The sequence below is a fragment of the Lethenteron reissneri genome, chromosome 21 (assembly GCF_015708825.2).
Source record: "Lethenteron reissneri isolate LAM-NWPU_2019-01 chromosome 21, ASM1570882v1, whole genome shotgun sequence".
NCBI classification, from domain to species: domain Eukaryota; kingdom Metazoa; phylum Chordata; class Hyperoartia; order Petromyzontiformes; family Petromyzontidae; genus Lethenteron; species Lethenteron reissneri.
This window is the reverse complement of record NC_083799.1, coordinates 13,522,654-13,541,493: the sequence shown is the minus strand read 5'-3', so window position 1 is coordinate 13,541,493 and position 18,840 is coordinate 13,522,654. Positions and strand designations below refer to the sequence as shown.

The 18,840-nt window shown below is 48.2% G+C and overlaps 2 protein-coding genes across 2 annotated transcripts in view; one reads left to right on the top strand and one right to left on the bottom strand.

Annotated features, from left to right (window-relative positions):
- ACAD11 (acyl-CoA dehydrogenase family member 11) overlaps positions 1 to 9,214 on the bottom strand; it is a 30,818-nt gene extending 21,604 nt beyond the window's left edge. The window contains 8 exon segments of the mRNA XM_061555882.1: positions 117 to 188; positions 190 to 231; positions 2,082 to 2,222; positions 2,814 to 2,978; positions 3,830 to 3,991; positions 5,936 to 6,061; positions 7,016 to 7,118; positions 8,967 to 9,214. Coding sequence (XP_061411866.1) covers positions 117 to 188; positions 190 to 231; positions 2,082 to 2,222; positions 2,814 to 2,978; positions 3,830 to 3,991; positions 5,936 to 6,061; positions 7,016 to 7,118; positions 8,967 to 9,214 — 1,059 coding nt within the window.
- A 4,227-nt stretch (positions 9,215 to 13,441) lies between these two features.
- On the top strand, positions 13,442 to 17,124 carry LOC133344985 (uncharacterized). Its single transcript, XM_061555320.1, has 2 exons — positions 13,442 to 13,943; positions 14,264 to 17,124. Exons 1-2 carry the CDS (start codon positions 13,863 to 13,865, stop codon positions 15,422 to 15,424), a joined length of 1,242 nt encoding a protein of 413 aa, XP_061411304.1. The 5' UTR covers positions 13,442 to 13,862; the 3' UTR covers positions 15,425 to 17,124.
- The last annotated feature ends 1,716 nt before the right edge of the window (positions 17,125 to 18,840 follow it).

Sequence of the window (18,840 nt, the reverse complement as noted above, 5' to 3'; positions counted from 1 at the left end):
ATATTAACAATGTCAAGGGTGAGAGCAAGGCCACCGTTAACCAGAGTCAACAATGCGTTGTTTTTCGGGGCGACGCGCTGTTCATTTGGTGCGCTTGGCTAACTGTGTCCGCGTACTTGGGCAATGGAAGCGATCTTGAACAGAGCCAAGGCCATGAAGAAATTCCAGTGGGGCAGGGGGGACGCTGGGCGTTTCCCGGCAGCGGCAGTACACGGACAGGAGCTCGGCCTCCTGTGGGAACTCCTGACAACGCACGGGGGCGAGGGGCAGGGCGGGCGTGGTGGGGAGGCATGACAAAGAAAACAGCTCATGCCACTGGACTTCGATCCGTATCGCGCAACTTTTGAAACAGTTAACAATTTGCGCGTAACATTTTTTTGCTAGAATACACGATGATCTCCATTCTGCGATCGCATGATGGCGTAACCTGCTCGGATATTTTTCGTAGAATATTGTTCGTTTTTCAATGCAGGGTACAGTAATGAGTGGATGCATGCCTTTGAAAAATTGGGTGAAAGGCGGTGTTGCATCCTTCTCAGCTGAAAGTCCACAACAACGTCGTCGGGCTGATAAAATCAACAAAATGCCACGGCGAAATGACATACAAACCTTTGCTCTTCTCCCTGCCAAGTTGAACTCAAATACCCCGAGACTCCAGGCACGGCACTGCGATAAGAGCTGAAACTCGCAGTAAATTCCTCCCCTTCTTCTTCTTCTTGTTCTCCCCACCATGTTTCCCCACTCACACAGGGCCAGCCGTTTCTGCCCCTCTATCGCCGCATATATTTTGGCCAAACAAAATTTCTGATCATGAATTGTACTTGAGGACCCGAAGCCGGAACATCACAAAGGAGAAAAAAAACAACAACAAAGACTGCGATGGCTGGAGTGGCCACGCCCTACGAATAGAACAGAAGCGCAACCCTAAAATTGCCCTGAGATGGACGCCTCCTGTGTTGTGATCGAAACGTCGTGATTTTTTTTTCCTATGTGCCTTTATTGAAAGACCCAAAGAGTATGAATTCCTGCAGTCACGAAAGCTTTAAGTCAAGATCAGGGGCGGTTTCTTCATTAGGGCGATTGGGCGACGCACCGCCAATGTCATTCAACCACAGAGTCACGCTAGCCGTCACTGTGCCTCTGGATATAGTCCAATCAGCGTCATGTCACGTTCTGTGGAGTACCGCCTCTTTTTGGGCGATTTCACTCCGGCTGAGAATCGCCCCGAGTGGCCCCATAGACTTACATTCAAAGATGTTTTTTTTCGACCGGGGGGCGCTGCAATGCATTCTCTATGGCTTCCGGGAGGGCTCGCCCTAACGTGCTTACGTCATCATACGTAAGCACGTTTCATCCAACAATATAATTTGTCGCCACCTAGTGGAATCTTTAATAAAAGAAACTTGAGTGGATTGTATTAATAGTGAGTATAGAAACAAACAAGATGTATTGTAAGAGTCACTTTATTTTTCATTAATATTAAAGAAGTGAAGTTGCCTTTACATGCTTAAGCTGTTAATTTATCCATTGCATGGGTGGACCTTATCCTTATCAATCATCCAGACATTTGCCCCCCCCTGAGAGATTTTGCAGGAGCCGCCACTGGTCAAGATTCATTCGCTTAGAATTGCTTTTTGTGTTTAGTTTGTTGTCCTGCACCCGCACCTCCAATTAGCACGGTTGCCTACATACGGGCGAAGAAGTTCAACAAACATATATCAAAGAATCGCCGAACTGCGACTGGGGTGATGTCCAAACCAACAAATGGCAACATCCTGGTGGTGCGGTAACGCTGTGATCCGCACAGTGTCTCTGCCGTTGTCTCCTTGGACTGGTTGAACAAACATAGCATTCAACCATAACGTGTTTCAACACTGTTCCTTTTCCCTCCTGCCATATGAAACATAAAAAAATCTGCAAAGTCCTTCGTACCCTGGTTCACCACCTCACACCGTCGCCCCTCGCCTCTCGGTCCCCACCCTGCTGCTTCTTCCCAGTTCCGTCACCTTTGTTCTTTGGATGTAATTTTTCCTCCACTCCATATGGCTTTGTTAAACATGAAGACACAACTCACCGGGCACGGTTGGGATGGGGACGCTGCCCAGTACCGAGGTCATGGCACCAGTTGGGAGCTGGTGGTACGGCAGGAAATTGTAGGCCAGGTCAGCCAGCGGGTGCCCGATCGTCGCCAGCTCCCAGTCCAATACCGCGATCACACGAGCCTGGGGATGCAAGCGTTTTGACGCGCACAAGACAAGCCACCGGTCACCAACTGCCACCGACTTTCGTCAGCGATGGTCTTCGCTTTCTACGCGGGCGTTCATTGCCTGGCCCGAAGGCGCCGTGGCAAGGGAGCCAAAGACACAGTCGGAAAGGTTCGTGTTAAAATCACGGCTGCGGGTCGATTCACGCATTCATCCCTCTAGGGTCAATACATTTATCACGACTCTGTGAACGGCTGGCCTGTTGAGACTGGCCCTGACCACAGCGATGTATGCCGCTGATGGAGATGAGCACATCGCTCTCCTCCTAAGTTTTATTTATATATGGCCATGGAAGTTAAACTTCAGGTCTTTAATTGGGCATACGGTGTCAGATAAAGTGGAGTTCTGAATTCATTGTAAGCGTAACTCTACAGTACATTATGGGATGGCCACACTTTTTAAACTCTTTTTAACTCGATGGTCTAAACGACGATACATCCACGCATTCAGTGCTCTTGAGCTCGTGGTGTGGGCAAGGCCGAGGGAGCTTTTGCCCCCCCCCCCCCCCAGCGCTGCGCATGATACGTGTGTTGTTGGGTCTATGCGTACCTCTGTGGGGTGATAAATCAGATTGTCTATCCTGAAGTCTCCGTGCACAAGCTTCGCTTCGCTGTCGTCGCCCGGAAGGTTTTTCTGCAGCCAATCGGACAGCTTGTTCATGCTGTCGATGTCCGTGTGTGCCGCGGCGTTGTATTGCTTGGTCCAGGTGAGCACCTACGGACACGCGTTCCAAGGTTGCTTCACTTCATGACGTAAAAAACAAAACAAAAAAACAACATACGCCGCCGAAATTGTGCACTCCCAGAAATGTGGTGCGGCTGATATGGGTTGTGTGAGAAATAATTTGATATTTTTACGTAGCGAGATGAATATTAAAAGGAGAGACGGATTTTCTTCCCATCATATTATTTTTAACTAGTTTATTTTTCAATTCGTTTTGGCTCATTGCGGCTGTGAAAATTAAAAATGTGGTTTAATTGTTACATGACGAACACCCTTTTATATATGGCCATAGGAGTCAAACTCCAGTTTTTAAATGGGTATATACTGGGCAATCTATCTACGTCACTTTAGCGAAGACCCAAAAAATTTAATGGACAACCGGTGACGATGATGACGATGATGTCGCATGGAGACACAGGAACATTTTGCCGTATGATCTTAGGTTTTGATATCCAGGCAAGAGGAAGGTACACAGTGAATCTTCAGAGACGTTCCTGGGGAGTCAGCACCATGGATAGCCGAACACCTTGGCACTGCCAAGTGATCGTAGCTCACACGCTCACGAAGACCACGATCCGCCGCAGACACTGTTGGGACAAGTGCTGTTAGCGAGCACCATCTGGTGTTTGGTTACTGTGAGCGAAAATAGAACTTGAGCCCCCGGGTTCAGTAGCGCAGCGCACCAACTGCTACGCTACACCCCACGATCATACACAACAACAACCGCCATTCGCCATTAAGTGGCGGTGACGTCACCACGACGCTTGTGCCAGGCCAATGTGCACCTTGAGGCCATAAGCACACACGTACACACACGTACGTACACGCACGTACACACGCACCTGTCGTTTGCAGTATCCTCCTTTCTTGCCAAAGCCACTGAGACCGAGGCCCTCCCAGTCCAGCGAGTGGAGCCTGGCCAGGGTCTCGATCATGGCCACGTACAGCGCCGCACGCTCGGCCGGGCTGTGCCCCGGCAAGGCCGGATCTCGGAATATGCGGCCCTAGGGCGCAGACACGGGCGGTGAGGCTGTGGCCCATCGGTGACGCGTTCTCTTTGCCTTTGACTTTATGACTTTGAAAACCCCTCGTCCACCTCCTATGCATTTCACAAGTAGTGACTAATCCCATATCTGCCTTTCCCATAAATATGCTAAATTCGTCTTGATATGCGAATTCCTTTGTCAAGGCGCTCTTCCCCCTCCAACCCAGCTTAAATATACGCTGCCAAACCTGGTGGTGTTTCATTCAGACGCTGTCTTTCCGACAGACCTGTTCTTCACTTGAGGACGGCTGCCTGCGTTGTGGCCGAAACGTCGTGAGAATTATTTTATTATTTTTATTTGTATTATTTTATTATTTCCCTTCTACGTGACTTTACCGAAAGAACCAAGAAGATAAATCCCTGCAGTCACGAAAGCTTTAAATCGAAATCTCTCTGCCTTGTTGCAGGGGTTCGCGGGTCGTATGTACGTATGTTGAATTCATTTCGCACCGTACGTAGGCAGCCATGCTAATCTGAAGTTCGGGGGAAGAAAAATTCATCGCAAAAAGCAGCTCTAAAGAAATGAGTTAGTAATCTAGATTTCAAAGTGCATAGCTCCCAGTAGCTTCCTGATATCGGAAGGAAGAGCGTTCCAGACGACCGCGTTAGTGCATCTAAATGCGCGCGATGCGGTGGCCGTCTTTGTTCGATGGCCAGATAAAAGCTGCTGCTGCTGCTGCGAGGATGACCAGAGTTCGCGTCATGGTGGTTTACGCTCCGTTGACGAGATCAGCAGCAAGGTAATTGTGGTTCATTTGTGGCAAGCACTTTGTGTGTTAATGAGTGCGACCTTATAATGTGTCATGAATGCGACCGTATTACTGTGCCGCCCCCCCAGTAAATAATTATTAGTGTGGTTGTGTGGATTAACCGTTAAAATACTACCCGCCGCGTGCTTCATCACAAGCGGATGCTAAGGAGACAGTGACGGCCGTTCAGACGAGTGGGCCGTAGCGTGCCGGGGGGGGGGGGGGGGTGTCACAGTCCAAATTTGGCAAATTTGGACAAGTGACAAGAAAGTTACTCAATTTGAGCATAGAGTATGTGGGTAATGGTCGCCCCCTACTGCGTAAACTTGGTAAGGCCCTTCTGATACAAAAAAAAACATGAGACTCAGGCTTTTCTGGGTAACCAATAAAAAAAAATGTATAAAAACATGGGCCACAAGGCTAATAATAACTAATGAACAAGCAATGCACACAAACGTTGTTACCGCGTGGTGCTTCACTGGCTAGCGTGCCACACCGTGAACCCAGTGACCCGAGTATTGATTTCCAGCGACGGTTAACATCAGTGGCGAGCGATGTCGGAATGAGTCCTGCCCTGCACCCCCCACCCCACCCCCCTTTTAAACACCCGCGCTGACGAGCGTGGTGAAGTATGGTTAAAAAAAACCCATGCCTGTCATGGTGTGGACGTTCTTCTGTTTGTGGATTCAGGAGAATGGCTGAAATAAATTGCCATTCATTTATTGCAGGACAGTTCCACTGGGTCAAACTAATTATGGACTAAACAATATTTGAGATTAGATGTAGGTGGTTGACAGTGCAGAAGGTGCGTGGAACGATGCACCGGTTCATCGACATCGATTCTCGAGCTCACGACACATGAGATGAATCGCATACAAAGTGCCGTATATGCAAGAATGTTATCTTTTCGATTCACGTGCGTTGCATGTAAAGGGTTAACTTCTATCACCTGTGCAGCTCCCGAGAGACGACGCCAGCACTCACTTAAAAATGAATACAAGAACCAATTCTTGACTTGAATGAACGCCCGGAAGTGATAATTCAATCTAATGGCCACGGGTGGAGATGGAAAGGGTGGTACATGGTTGCAACCCCGGGCGCAGCAGTCTGACCAGGCACGTGCCCTTGCTCCAACGAGCAATCAGGAGACATACCTCGACGTGCTCCATCACGTAAAATGGAGTTCCGATGATGGACTTGTCTTGGCAGTACAGAAGTGGCCGGGGCACAGGAAACCCCACGGAGCTCAGGGCTTGCTGCACCCGAAACTCCCTGTCCACCTGCATGATGACACGCAACTCATGGGCACCGCGATGTACAAGGTCAGACTCGAAGCCTTGTCCCATTGCTCTGCCTACAAATGAATGTTCCCACGTCTTTGGTCAGTACAGAAAGTCACCTTGCGCCAGTTTCTTCCTCTCCCTACCTTGTCCCTTCATTCACCAAAAAATAAAAAACACCTGCCCCCAGGATGCTCTTCCCCATAACCGACTTTCCATTTCCTTCTTGTACATCACCCTGAGATGCAACTGCATGATTCCACCTTGTACAGTCTAAATGCACAGTTGTTGACCATGTGCATTTGTTTTTGAATTGCATTGTTTTTTGTTTTTGTTGCTGTTGCTGTAACCGGGTTTCTCTTGTGCAAGCGGGGAACATCCCGAGTGGCCGAGACGCCCCTTGACGCATGGGGCGAACGAGGGCCACGTTAGCAGCATGCTGGAGGGGCTAATGGCAAGAACGTTGCCACACAAACTACCACTGCACGTGGCCGAACCCTCAAAATCAAATGTGGGCCAGCAGGTTTCAAGTGTGTTTGTTTGGAGATGAGGGCCACCGAATGCCTGACTGATGGGTGAAAATAAAGATCCCCCCCCCTTGCAGCCTTAACAGACTTTTGGGCCAAGTGCAGTTAGCGAGCACCTATCAATGTCGGTACGGCACACGAGGGGGCGGTTGGCCAGCATCACGCCCGGCTACCTATCTCGCCAGTGGCGTTGTTTACACGTCGCACCAGGTACTCAATTGATGCTTAGTCGACCTAGGCGAGGCCCAGGACCGATTCAAATATTCGCCACTGATGTTCGCCTTGAGCGGGAATCGAATCCGGGTTTCCGGGGGTTTTGTAGTGCAGCACACTGACCGCTACCCGCGCACACAGACACACACACACACACGCCGACTTTGCGCTCTGCAAATCGAGAGGGCACGCGACCACCCCCTTGCTCACACACCTGGTGAGCTCCAGGCAGGAGGGCACCGGGAGGACTCTTGCGCAGTACCAGCTCCTGTCCCGCGGCCGTGCGGAGGTAATACGTGGGGTTGGACTGACCCGCGCTGACAAGACAGGGTCATGTGGGTGGGTGGGGGGAGACAATCAGGTTAGAGCCGTTAGCGGAGCTTCGTCTGCGCACAAACGTTCCCGACACATCACAGAATATTGGTTGGTTTTTGGCAATTGCAGTACAATTGTATCTCCCCACCGCCCCCTCCCCAATGCCTCTTGAGTCTATCTGGCTGAACCAGGCCAGGTGGCATCGTTGGTGAAGAATGCAACTCACAATGAGGTGAGCTGTAAGTTCAAATCGGGAGTTTTACTGACAATAATAGTTTCAACTTGGAACGCGCCACGCAATATTCTCTTTCTCACAAGGCGCGAGGAACTGCAAGCAGGAAAGCAGCCAGGGAGCGAGCCGGCGTCAACAATTGCCCACGCTCTGCAGTCCTCTCTATATGAAGGAAACCCGAGCATCTGCGAGGAGGAAACACTCTACACCATAGAGACGGTAGGGGTCCACATTTTTCGCTCAACGGTGGAGTACTGTGTCCTGCCTTCGCAACAAATGTGCAATCCACCAACCCTCGCATCCACAGCACTGGATTACCGACGCGGCCCATCATGATGCGAGTGGTCCGCCAAATGGGGCCGTCCATAAATGACGTCACACGATTTTGGACAATTTTTGATCCCCCCCCCCCCTCGTCACACGGCGTCACAAAAAGTCAGATCCCCCCCCCCTCAAATATGACGTCACAAAGCTCTGCCCCCCCCAAAATAAAACATGCTTCAAATCGCTTTAAACTATTGTAATTGTAGTGCGTATTTAATGTGGCGCTGCACTCTGATGTTGTAGGAGAAAACATTTATTAAAAAGTCTATTTAATTAAGTAGAACGTGTTGTCTATATTTATTTAAAGTTGCGCATTTTGATGTAACGTCACATTTCTCAAACCTCCCCCCCCCTCGTCACACATCGTCACAAATGTCTGACCTCCCCCTCCTAAGTGCGTGACGTCATTTATGGACGGCCCCAAATGCGTATCGCGTATTTTTTAAATCCTTTATATTAAGTTCGCTTGCTTGCTTGCTTGCGTGCTTGCTTGCTTACGACCGTGCAAATCTTTCGGTCGTGTTTTAACCCACTTCCCGTGATACAATCGAGCTGACATTTGGCACACAGACTCGTTGTGCGAGACAATTAATGTTCGTGTAAAATTTTTTCCAAATTTTTACACTGTTTAGGGAAAACAAATTAAATATTTAATTACCAATTGCTTAATACTGGCAGACAATCATCTGACCCATAGGTGGCAGCCATCTCAAGCCAGAGGACGAGAGGACTCTAGCCGCCACGCATATAAAGGATTTAGAGTGAAAAACTTTGTTTTTACGGGTTATACTTTTATGGGTCAACAGTGCGGAAAGTGTAAATGTGAAATTGCCACCGCTGGGTGCGTGCCGCAAAGTTTGCTCTTGTAAAGGAGACACTTTATCCGGACTTCTCAGACGTTGGTTTAACACTTGGCCGTGTTGCAGTCCGTGTGTGTGAGTGGCAAAGACAAAGATCCCCCGCATAGCCTTTAACAGCCTGTCGAGGCAAGTGCTGTTAGCGGTAAGCGCGCTGCGCTACGAACCCGGCGACCCGAGTTCGATTCACACCGGGTGACGATTACCTGAACAGATCCTGGGCCTCCCCTAGGTCGACTCAGCCTCAAATGAGTACCTGGTGTGGCGTGTTAACATCACCACTGGGGGAGACAAAGGCGGCCGGGCGTGGTGTTGGCCACCCACCCCCCCTCGCTTGCCGCGGCCGGCCTTCACAGGTGCTGCTCGCTTACAGCACTTGCCCCAACAGTCTGTCGCAGGCTACACGGTGGACCTTTGTCTTTGTGTGCGAGTGGCACCTGTACTGACGCACGGAGAGAGGCCCCCAGGGCCCAGGGCGAGCCGGGAGATTGCGCTGCAGGAATTCCTGGAGGGCTCTCACGTCCAGAGGGATGCGGACCTCTGTGCTGTCTGCCATCTCTGCGTGGACAGAGCTTTTGCCTTCTGCGTCTATGGAATGTCTCCCCCTTTGATCGCTCGCTCGCTCTCGATTTCGTCCGCAGTCCACAGTCCACGGACACTGTATCGGAGTCTCCTCCCTCTGCATGGATCTGGGGTCATTCCGCCCCACGGTGACCCCACGCGGTCGAGCAGCGTCTCTTCCGCAAGCCGTGGGTGGGTTGGTTGTGGTGTGGATTCCACTCCCCTCCTCCGTCGACTTTGCAACAGAGGGGCAGGGACACGGCGAGTTTGCGCCGCTAGAGTGCGCTACTAAGACAAAGATCCACCTTCAGCAGACTGTTGGGGCAAGTGCTGTGAGGGGGGGGTTGGAGGTCAGATATTTGTGACGATGTGTGACGAGGGGGGGACGGGGGGTTTGAGAATTGTGAGATCACATCAAAATGCGCAACTTTAAATAAATATTAATTAAATAAAATTGTTATAACAACACAAATTTTGATAAATTTTCATCATTAACTATTTGATTATTTAAATTTACTAAGGTCAAGTTTTATTTATTCCATGAGAGAATGGAAAAGCATACATTTTGTAAATTTGTTGAATGATTGTTATTTTTTAAAAATATTCTAATGATCCTACCAGAGCTTTTCATTCTGTGGAATGAATATGTGATTGTTATAATTGTACTCTCCATTTTGCTTAGTTCTACTACAAAGTTTCAAGTATATCAATATCATATTCTGAACATCTGCAGTTTTAGTTAGACGGTGAATATTTTCAAGTGAATTGCATACTAAATTTCAGCTTTCCAACGCCTCCTTTTTAATGTGTTTTCTCCTACAACATCAGAGTGCAGCGCCACACTAAATACGCACTACAATGACAATAGTTTAAAGCGATTTGAAGCATGTTTTATTTTCAAAATGGGAAGAAAAAAAATTTGGGGGGGGGGGGGCAGAGCTTTGTGACGTCATATTTGAGGGGGCTCTGACTTTTTGTGACGGCCAAAATCGCGTGACGTCATTTATGGACGGCCCCTAACCGCTATAATTCCGTTTAGCACGTAGGCTTTCGCGACCAATATCATCCATAATACAGGTTTTTTTGGGGGTTAAATCGCGTAAATATATGTGGTGTAGTGACATCGGCGCTGTCTAGCTCAGTGGGCCTTACCTGGTAAAATGAAAACAGTTTACAGTTTCACTCCACTTGAAAACCCAATTTAATCACACGCAGTTGAAATCTGGATTTGAACCCAGATCCCAATGGTGACAGCCCAGTGAAAATCCCTCTCTCCCCCCAGCCACTTCATCTTATTTACACTTTTCATTGGGTGTGTGTGCATGTGTCGAGTAAATGTGTTAAATGTGTACTTTACCATTTGGAATGTATGATTATTTTTAAACTAGTTTGTAAGTGCTTCAAGAGTTATGATTGCAGAACATAAATCTATTGGGGAACAACTTATTCTCGGGAGAGAGGCCTGCGACCATACGATGATCAATCGCCCAATTCCGTTGTGCCAGAGATTATAATCTCGGCATTAAGGCACTGATGAGGCTCGCTATTGTCTAAATATAGCTAAGTAGTCTTTTGCCCACCAAAGAACGGGTGTATTGCAGTAAATCTGAAACTTGCAAGCGAAAAGCAGACCGCGACGTGATATTCATTGCATCCATTCGTGTGCAATTTGTAAGGCCGCGGTGACACAGACTTGTTTCATTCAAAGGTTATAATCCCTTGTTCGTCACGACGTCCTTTTTACTTCGAGGTCTCAACAGCGTTACGCAGATCGCGTGACGTGAGGGTTCTGCCTTTGTAGTGAGGGTTGTAAGTTGACGCCGAGGAGAGGAGAGGAGGCGCCTCGCCCCCCCCCCTTCCATGTGGAGTGACGTCACCCGCTAATTATTATTAATGCTATGGTGTCCATTTGGAGGACGTCACCTGTTCATGATTATTAATGAGGGGGGCTGTTCAATGTGGAGTGACGTCACCTTCTCATGATTATTAATGAGGGGGGGTTCTCCATGCGAAGTGACGTCATCCACTCATGATTATTAATGAGGGGTGGGGGGTCCGTGTGGAGAACGTCACCTGTTCATGATTATTAATGAGGGGGGCTGGTCGACGTGGAGTGACGTCACGCGCGGGACACACAGATATTCTTGGCTCATTATAGTAGTAAATAATGTCACAGCCTATAACATCCTCTTCATGGAAGATGGCATTCTTTGATGATATTCTGCATGTCTGGTCGAGTTGAGATGTTAATTTACGTTTGATACTTACGTGAGTAGAATGTACTCTCAACAGGTATAATGCATTGTATTGAAGTCACGAGTCATTTTGATAAATGCCCGACAATATTTAAAGATAACCTATGGGGAGATGCATAAACGAGAGCCTTGCACTATTTTACTGCAATGTTGCAATGAACTACCGTACAAAAACTTGGTCTAAAAATAAAATAAAAACTGCGAACATGATGCAAGAACAAAAAAACCTGAGAGAGGTTTATTAATGAAAATATTTTTAAAACCTTGCACTCAAAATAAACAAAAACAACACACTGTGGCACACCTTATGAACGTACCTGAACAGACTCCAAGGATCACGTGACCTCTCCTTAACCGCGCGTGCGTGATCGTTTTTTTCTCATGCAAACTCAACCTTTGCAGAGTAATTATTGTTCTGTGCGAGTTAAACCCTCATCAACTGGCTCGTGTACACAGCCTCTATTCCGCTATAAATCCACGCAGGCTTCTGTTTGTAGACAAAATGTTGTTATTGTTTTTTACTCCGTTAGTGATGAAACAAACTGAAGCTTTCAACAAATGAATTCGAATATTAACACAGCATGTACTTTTTGGGAAAAACTAACTTTCATCTGAAAATGTTCAAAACATTATTTCACAGATGCGTGGCCTTTTATTTCGGCCAGCCCATCATCCTTCGCCATGGTGTAGAAGATGCCCCTCTTCTTCAGGAGAGCAGCCGTCGAGCACCATGACTCTGAAAGCGACACACACAGATTCCCACTGGCCATGCCCACATCAGCACCTGTGCCTAGTAACTAATGGCCACCAGTTATTCCCGGCCAGATGCCAATCTCGAGGGTTGTAGTGTCCTGTGTGAATTGCCAGCAAAAGTGGCTATTGGCCACGTGTTCTTGCCAAAAGAAGCGGCTGGAAATGGTGCTACCTGCAAAGGTGGGAATAGCATCCAATTAAAGCAAATTGCCAATCCACTTCTAGATGAAGACGTTCCCGAGGCTCCGATATGGAACAATATTTAAACATCAGTAAAAGTATTCTTGAAGTTATGTCTATGTTTGTATAACATAGACATAATTTCAACCGAGAGGATGGATTCAAATTGAGCAATCATTGGAAGGATGTAATTAACCAAGTTAAACTTTAGCTGCCGTGAAGTTTACTGCTAGACAGCCAGTTTAGATTTATTTTCATAATCATATCCATATTCCCATTCTGTTATCCCCAGCTTCACACACTACCATCACCATTACCACGTTGTTTTTCATCTTGCGTATTTCTAATTTACCTCCCCCCCCCGGCAGCATAACAAAAGGCTGCTTAATCTTAGCTTTCTTATCTACTTCTGTCTCCTGCATCACAAAGCTTCAGTTTGAACTCCATGCGTTGCCTCCCAGCGTCCGTTGCTTCACAACGTTGTCTCCCAGTCCACAGCCCGCCCACACACTCACCATGGCCCCTCCCCTCCCTCCACCCCCCGCGACTATATAATTCCTCGTCACAGCCATCTCTTAGACACACTTAAGCGGTTGCGCTTTCGCTACGTTGTCCCCGCCTGAAGGACCCTTGTGTTGCGCCCGAAACGTCGTGATTTAATTTAGTTGTTTTCATTCATTTAATTTTTTACCTACGTGACTTTACCGAAAAAAAAATAACAGACTGTTGGGCCAAGTTTTGTTAGCGAGCACCTACGAAGGCCGGCACGGCACACGAGGGGGTGGGTAGTCATGACCACGCCCGGCCGCCTTTGTCTCCCCAGTGGCTATGTTTTTACACACCGCACCAGGTACTCATTTGGGGCTGAGTGGACTTAGGGGAGAAGGTCCCGGACCGGTTTAGAGAATCATCACCGATGTTGGCCGTGAGTGGGCACCGAACCCAGGTCTCGTCGGGTTTGTAGCGCGCAGCGCGCTAGCCGCTGTCCCACCACTCCCCCCCCCCCCCATTGAGGCTCATGCATGCCCGTTCACATCGACACGCAGTCGCTCACGCGCGCATCTCCACACCAATTTGTTACGCGACGCCCCGGAGAGCGGCCAATTAATTGTGAAGACGAGCTGGGGGATGGGGAGGGGGTGCTGGGCACGTGTTGTTTCGGGAGGTGGTGGTGAGAGTGGTGGTGGTGAGGTTTGTCGTGAGTGAGCACACGGGAGCAGACGGATACGTTGCTGGAGAGGCGCGTTGGAGGCTTCGACGCTGGACGGAGGGACCCCATCCCATCGCTGCCCTCACCCCGAGAGAAGCTCAGTGGGGAGGGGAGGAGGCGGAGGCGGCACGAGAGTTAACGCTCTAACCTGAAGACGGTCGTTTGTTGTTGCGATCGAAACGTCGTGATCCATTATTGTTTTTCGACCTACGTGAATTTTACCGAAAGAACCAAAGAGTATAACGCTGGGAGGTGAAGAAGGAGCCGCACGCAGGAGTGGGATGTGTGGGTGGGCAGCGCTGGTGACCTCGACCCCTGTCCACGTGTGATCGATCCTCTCTGCCGTCAACTCGTATCGGAAGGGGGGCAGTTCGATGACCATGTGCACCCGGAGTCGGCGTCTTTGGCGTCTCGCTGTGCCGCTCCCCATCTTCTTACTGCTGCAGCTGCTGCCCGTAAGTGCCCGAGGGGGCGCGGTGACCCCTTTGCCACACACCTCGAGCCACCCCCTTGCTATACCGCAGATGTCCCCCGTGTTGTCGCGATGTTTGATGGTTCAAACCGAGACCCCCCGAATGTATCCATAACTCTCGTAATTGATGAATAATGACGACGATTGCTGAATAATACGAATGACAATAATTGTTATGATGATGGTGGCGGTGATTCGTATTGTTTGAGGATAATGGTTAATGATGATTGACTGATGATAATCATATGTGGTTGATGATGATGGTGATGACGGTGACGACCGCGTTTGCTGTAATCTGCACAGACGAGGATCCTCGTGAGCTCGAGTCCCGACGAGTCGTCTCGGTCCCGCGGGGTCCCTGGCTGGGTCTCCCAGCCCTGCGTCGGGACGCACAGAGGGGACACCAGCGCCTCCTGCGTGGGACACGTGCCCTTGTTACTGATATCAGCAGCACTAGCAGAATCAGGCTTACCATCACTTGTAGCAACTGACGATTTATCAGCATCAGCAACATCAGTTGTAGTAGCAGCAGCAACAGCAGATGAGTCACCATCATCAGCAACCCTATCAGTAGCAGGAGATACAATAACATCTGCGGGGGCAGCAATAGAAACAAAATCATCATCAACAGCGCTCGTAGCAGCAGCAGCGCCAACAGAATCATCACCATCATCAGCAGCTGCAATTCCATCAACAGCATCATCGTCGTCAAGTGTCACCTCAATGCATCTACGGCGGCTCCGAGCGGTGTACGTGCACGGATACAATCAGGGTGCAGGTACCAGTCCTGGTCCAGGTCCAGGTGGCAGACCCCGAAAGCTCTTCAGCTGGGGGGACTTCAGCGCCAGCATCCGCACGTCCCGGCTCCAGCTGCTCATCACGGCGAAGATGGTGGACCACGGCAACGGCTCAGTGAGCGTGCACTTTCGGCACAACGCCACGGGCAGAGGCAGCGTGTCGGTGAGTCTCGGGCCGCCCACAGTGCCGCTGTGCCTCACCCCTCACAGACCCTTCACAAGCCAGCAGCAGCAGGAGCGGCAGAATCATCATCAGCAGCAACAGCAGTGTAGTGACAACCAGCAGTGGGATCATAACCAGCAGAACCAACAGCAGCAGCAGCAGGCTGAGTCAAAGGCGCCCAGGGACACGGAGCCTTTCCGCTGCCGTGTCGAGTACGAAAAAGTGGATCGAGCGCTCAAGAGCGTGCCCTGCACCCAGCCACGCAGGTCGGACCCTGCTGCCAGTTTGAGTCCTGGTCCTGGCATAGGTCCCGGTCAAAGTGCTGGTTCGGTGCCCGGCGCGGGCAGCTCTTGCTACCGCGAGCAGGTTCAGAGTCACGTGTCGTGGATCTGTTCGAAGCCGATCAGCGCATTTTGTATCTACGTCGCATTTCAGGGCACGAACTACCGCCTGGCACACAAAGTCTGCCCGGACCTCCACATGGTGCGTACGCCCAGCGGATGAGCAGTGTGGGACGGGTGGTGGATACAGAAGGTGGACGGACGGGCAGCAAAGGTGACGAACAGACCATGCTGGATAATTATAAGTGTCAGAATGTAGCCCAATTAATTGAAAATGTCGTATTTCAACCATATTCAGCGTAACGTATATGTGTTAACTTACTACCCATGTCGCAAAAAATAACTGGACTATGAATATACGAGAAAGAGAGTTGAATAGTTTCAGTGTTATTCGATATTTTGAGATACATTTTGTTTAATTATATGCATTATATTTATAAGTTTGTTGTGAATATTAGATTGGTACTTTCTTTCTGTTTCAGCAGAAACCTCATTTTCTGATATAATGACAATTCCGCCCATTCACCCGACTTGATGCCTTTAGATCTTTTTTTAATCTCTTTCTTCTTTAAAGTAAGGTCTACAACTAGCAAACCAAGGGACCTTGCATTATTGATGATGCTGTGTCATCATTCATCCCTACAGCGGTCTTGGAAAATGTGTTCTCAGAGTGTAAACGCCGAATTAGATTGATGACAGTGAATGATGGACCACATGTAGAAGTTTATTCAAAATTTGAGAGTATCTAATCAATAGCAGTATTTCGAATTACATTTAATATGTACTCATATTAAATTCATGTCAGTGTTTCGAATTACAATAAAGCTATTCAATGTTCTTTTTGGTATATCCATTTTCGAGCACCCTGTATATTCTTCATTTATCTGTCTCTCCATTTCACTCATAATTTTATCAGCAGTGATCCAAAACAAGCAAAATTTTCCGACAACATCTAACAGTTCACCAGCATTAATTCAAGCAAGCGTGACTCTGCTTGCCACTGTTTGTCAACACCGGTTCAGGATTGAATTTGCTTTTACAGAATCAATGCTGCAGAAAGTATATGCACGCCCAAAAGGTCGTGGAGCCGACGGGTTGTGTAGGAAAAACGTTTTATTGTTCATGTAGAGAGACACATATGCAGAAGACTTTTTTTTAATGGAGCTACAGTAATACCCCGATTTACGCCCTCCGCACTTTCGCTATAATGTACTCAACTCATTGATACCCAGTCCCATTAAGCGTACTGTGGTACCTCGCCAAAACATACTCGAGATTTACGAACTTTACCGCAAAGACTCTGTTGTCCTTCCCCCGCACCTCCAATTAGCACAGTAGTGTCAGTGAGTCGGAGACGAGGTTTGTCGAGGCACCTTCTTTATTGAACACACATTATCTCGCCTGCACACTCGACAGTCGCTAGCCTCTACACAACACTCGCCATCTAACATCGATGGCGCTGACCGAGACAGCCAACAGGCTATCTAGCAGCGCAATATCGAGCGACGATGGCGATGAGACGACAGCAACGAGACGATCCAATCCCCAAAACCAGCAGCCTCGAACTCCTGCTCTTGGCTCCTTTTATGCTACCAATGCGGCCTGGCTCCGACCTAGCCACGCCTCCCTTCTCGAACTCACTAGCAGGTTCCAGGAGCTTCCAGATAGGGTCCTCCATGACCCTTGCCCCAGTTCATCCGCCCTGCCGACACCCCTGTATATGCTCACCGGCGTGTGCACTGTTTGTCCACCACAGTTTCCGTTGCTGGATACTAGCCAGCGCTATTACACTACACATACATACACAGAGATCCAACATTGTTTACGCTACAAGGTGACATTCACGTGCCATATGTTGCCCTAACATTATCGTCCCTGACTACAGGAGTCTCTTTCTGGCGACTATTTTTATACAAGTGTAAACATTGTTTTATATGATGAACAACTAATGTTACCTATAAACGCCATTTTTGTCTGTCTGCCTGTGTCTCTGTCTGTCTACGCACGCCTTACAAAGCTTTTAACTGACAAGCTGTTGGGTTTACGTTTCAAAAAATTACACAGATACAACACACTAAGCCCCCGGATGAAAATGTGCTATTTGTTTTGCCCTCGGTCAAATGTAAACTAATAAAATCACTCTTCATAATAATTTATTATTACACAAAGCATGCATCTGCGCATGCGCAGAAATGCTGACTCGCGGTTGCCCCGAGCAATGCACACCACCTCACTGAGCGGCGACTGGAGAGAGAAGCACAACACTGAAATAAATTCTGAACAGTGTGATGTTCTCTTCTCCCCCACCCAATGTGTGCAGTTACTACTGTATAGTCAGTAGATACCACTGTAGAGTCGGTAGATACTGCTGTACAGTCGGTAGATACTAATGTACAGTCGGTAGATACTACTGGAGAGTCGGGAGATACTACTGTCGAGTCTGTAGTTCTGTCGAGTGGGTTGATACTACTGTGGATTCGGTAGATACTACTATAGAGACAGTAGATACTACTGTAGGGTCGGTAGATACTACTCTACAGTCGGTAGATACTACTATAGAGTCGGTAGATACTACTGTAGAGTCGGTAGATACTACTACTATAGATGAATAGATACTACTATTAATTCGTAGATACTAATATTGGTCTGCCTCACGGCAGGGGTGGGGGTGTGCGTACACAGGAATTTCCTGTATTGATGTTGTTTGGTCACGTGACCAGGAAGTTAGGATTTGACATTCTCTAAGCCACGTGGCAGGGTGTCAGCCATTACACAGTACAAAATGGAGGCACAAATAGCGTCTCAGTGAAGACAGGTGCATCTGTTCATTGTGGGACTTTAAGAAGCATTGTTTGTAAGTTCGTTTATGTTTTTATAATACTCGTGATGATGTTATGTTAGAATGGCCGTTATAATGCTGTAAATGCCTTTATAATGCTGTTAAATTGTTATGATACATATGAGGCCTAGTTACCAACAAAGCCTGTCACTTGCATTATTGCGAATGTTACTTGTAATTGAATAAGTCGAGTCAGACTTGTACCCATGTAACTTTATTGCGATCTTGAGAGCAAGGATGACGAAATATCTCACCCACAGTTCAGTGTTATGTCCAGTGCTGTACATTTAGGCTGCAGTATGGTGATTACACGATGTGCCCTTATTTAACAAAGTAGCTTATTCTCTTGTATAGCTATTCAGTACTAATGTAGGTACCTGGTCCATCCAGGATATATTGTTGAGTTTCATGTCATCTAAGACAATGTTATGATGCTGTAGTAGTTCATTCATTGTATTGATATTTCCAAGTATTAACATATGCTGTATTTGTGCTGTGTTTTTCCATCAGTTTTACCTCATTCAATCATTAAATACGCTTGGAGTCAGATGTTCACCCTGGCTCTGAAGGTTTATTGAATGCGAGGTTATCTACTTGGATAGTGGTGCAACGCAGCACACAGCGAGACCGAGATAGTAAAAAGACATTCTTCTTGGAGCTCCGAACCAGCCAGCTCCTCAGGCTTGGAGCTCTCAAGCAGCCAGCTCTGCAGCGAGTCTACATTAAACTTGTGTTGCAAG

Bases quoted from the DNA above. Each gene is read 5' to 3' on its own strand.
- LOC133344985 (XM_061555320.1), top strand. From the start codon at position 13,863: ATGACCATGTGCACCCGGAGTCGGCGTCTTTGGCGTCTCGCTGTGCCG. The intron at 13,944-14,263 runs GTAAGTGCCCGA...TAATCTGCACAG, and splicing joins TACTGCTGCAGCTGCTGCCC to ACGAGGATCCTCGTGAGCTC.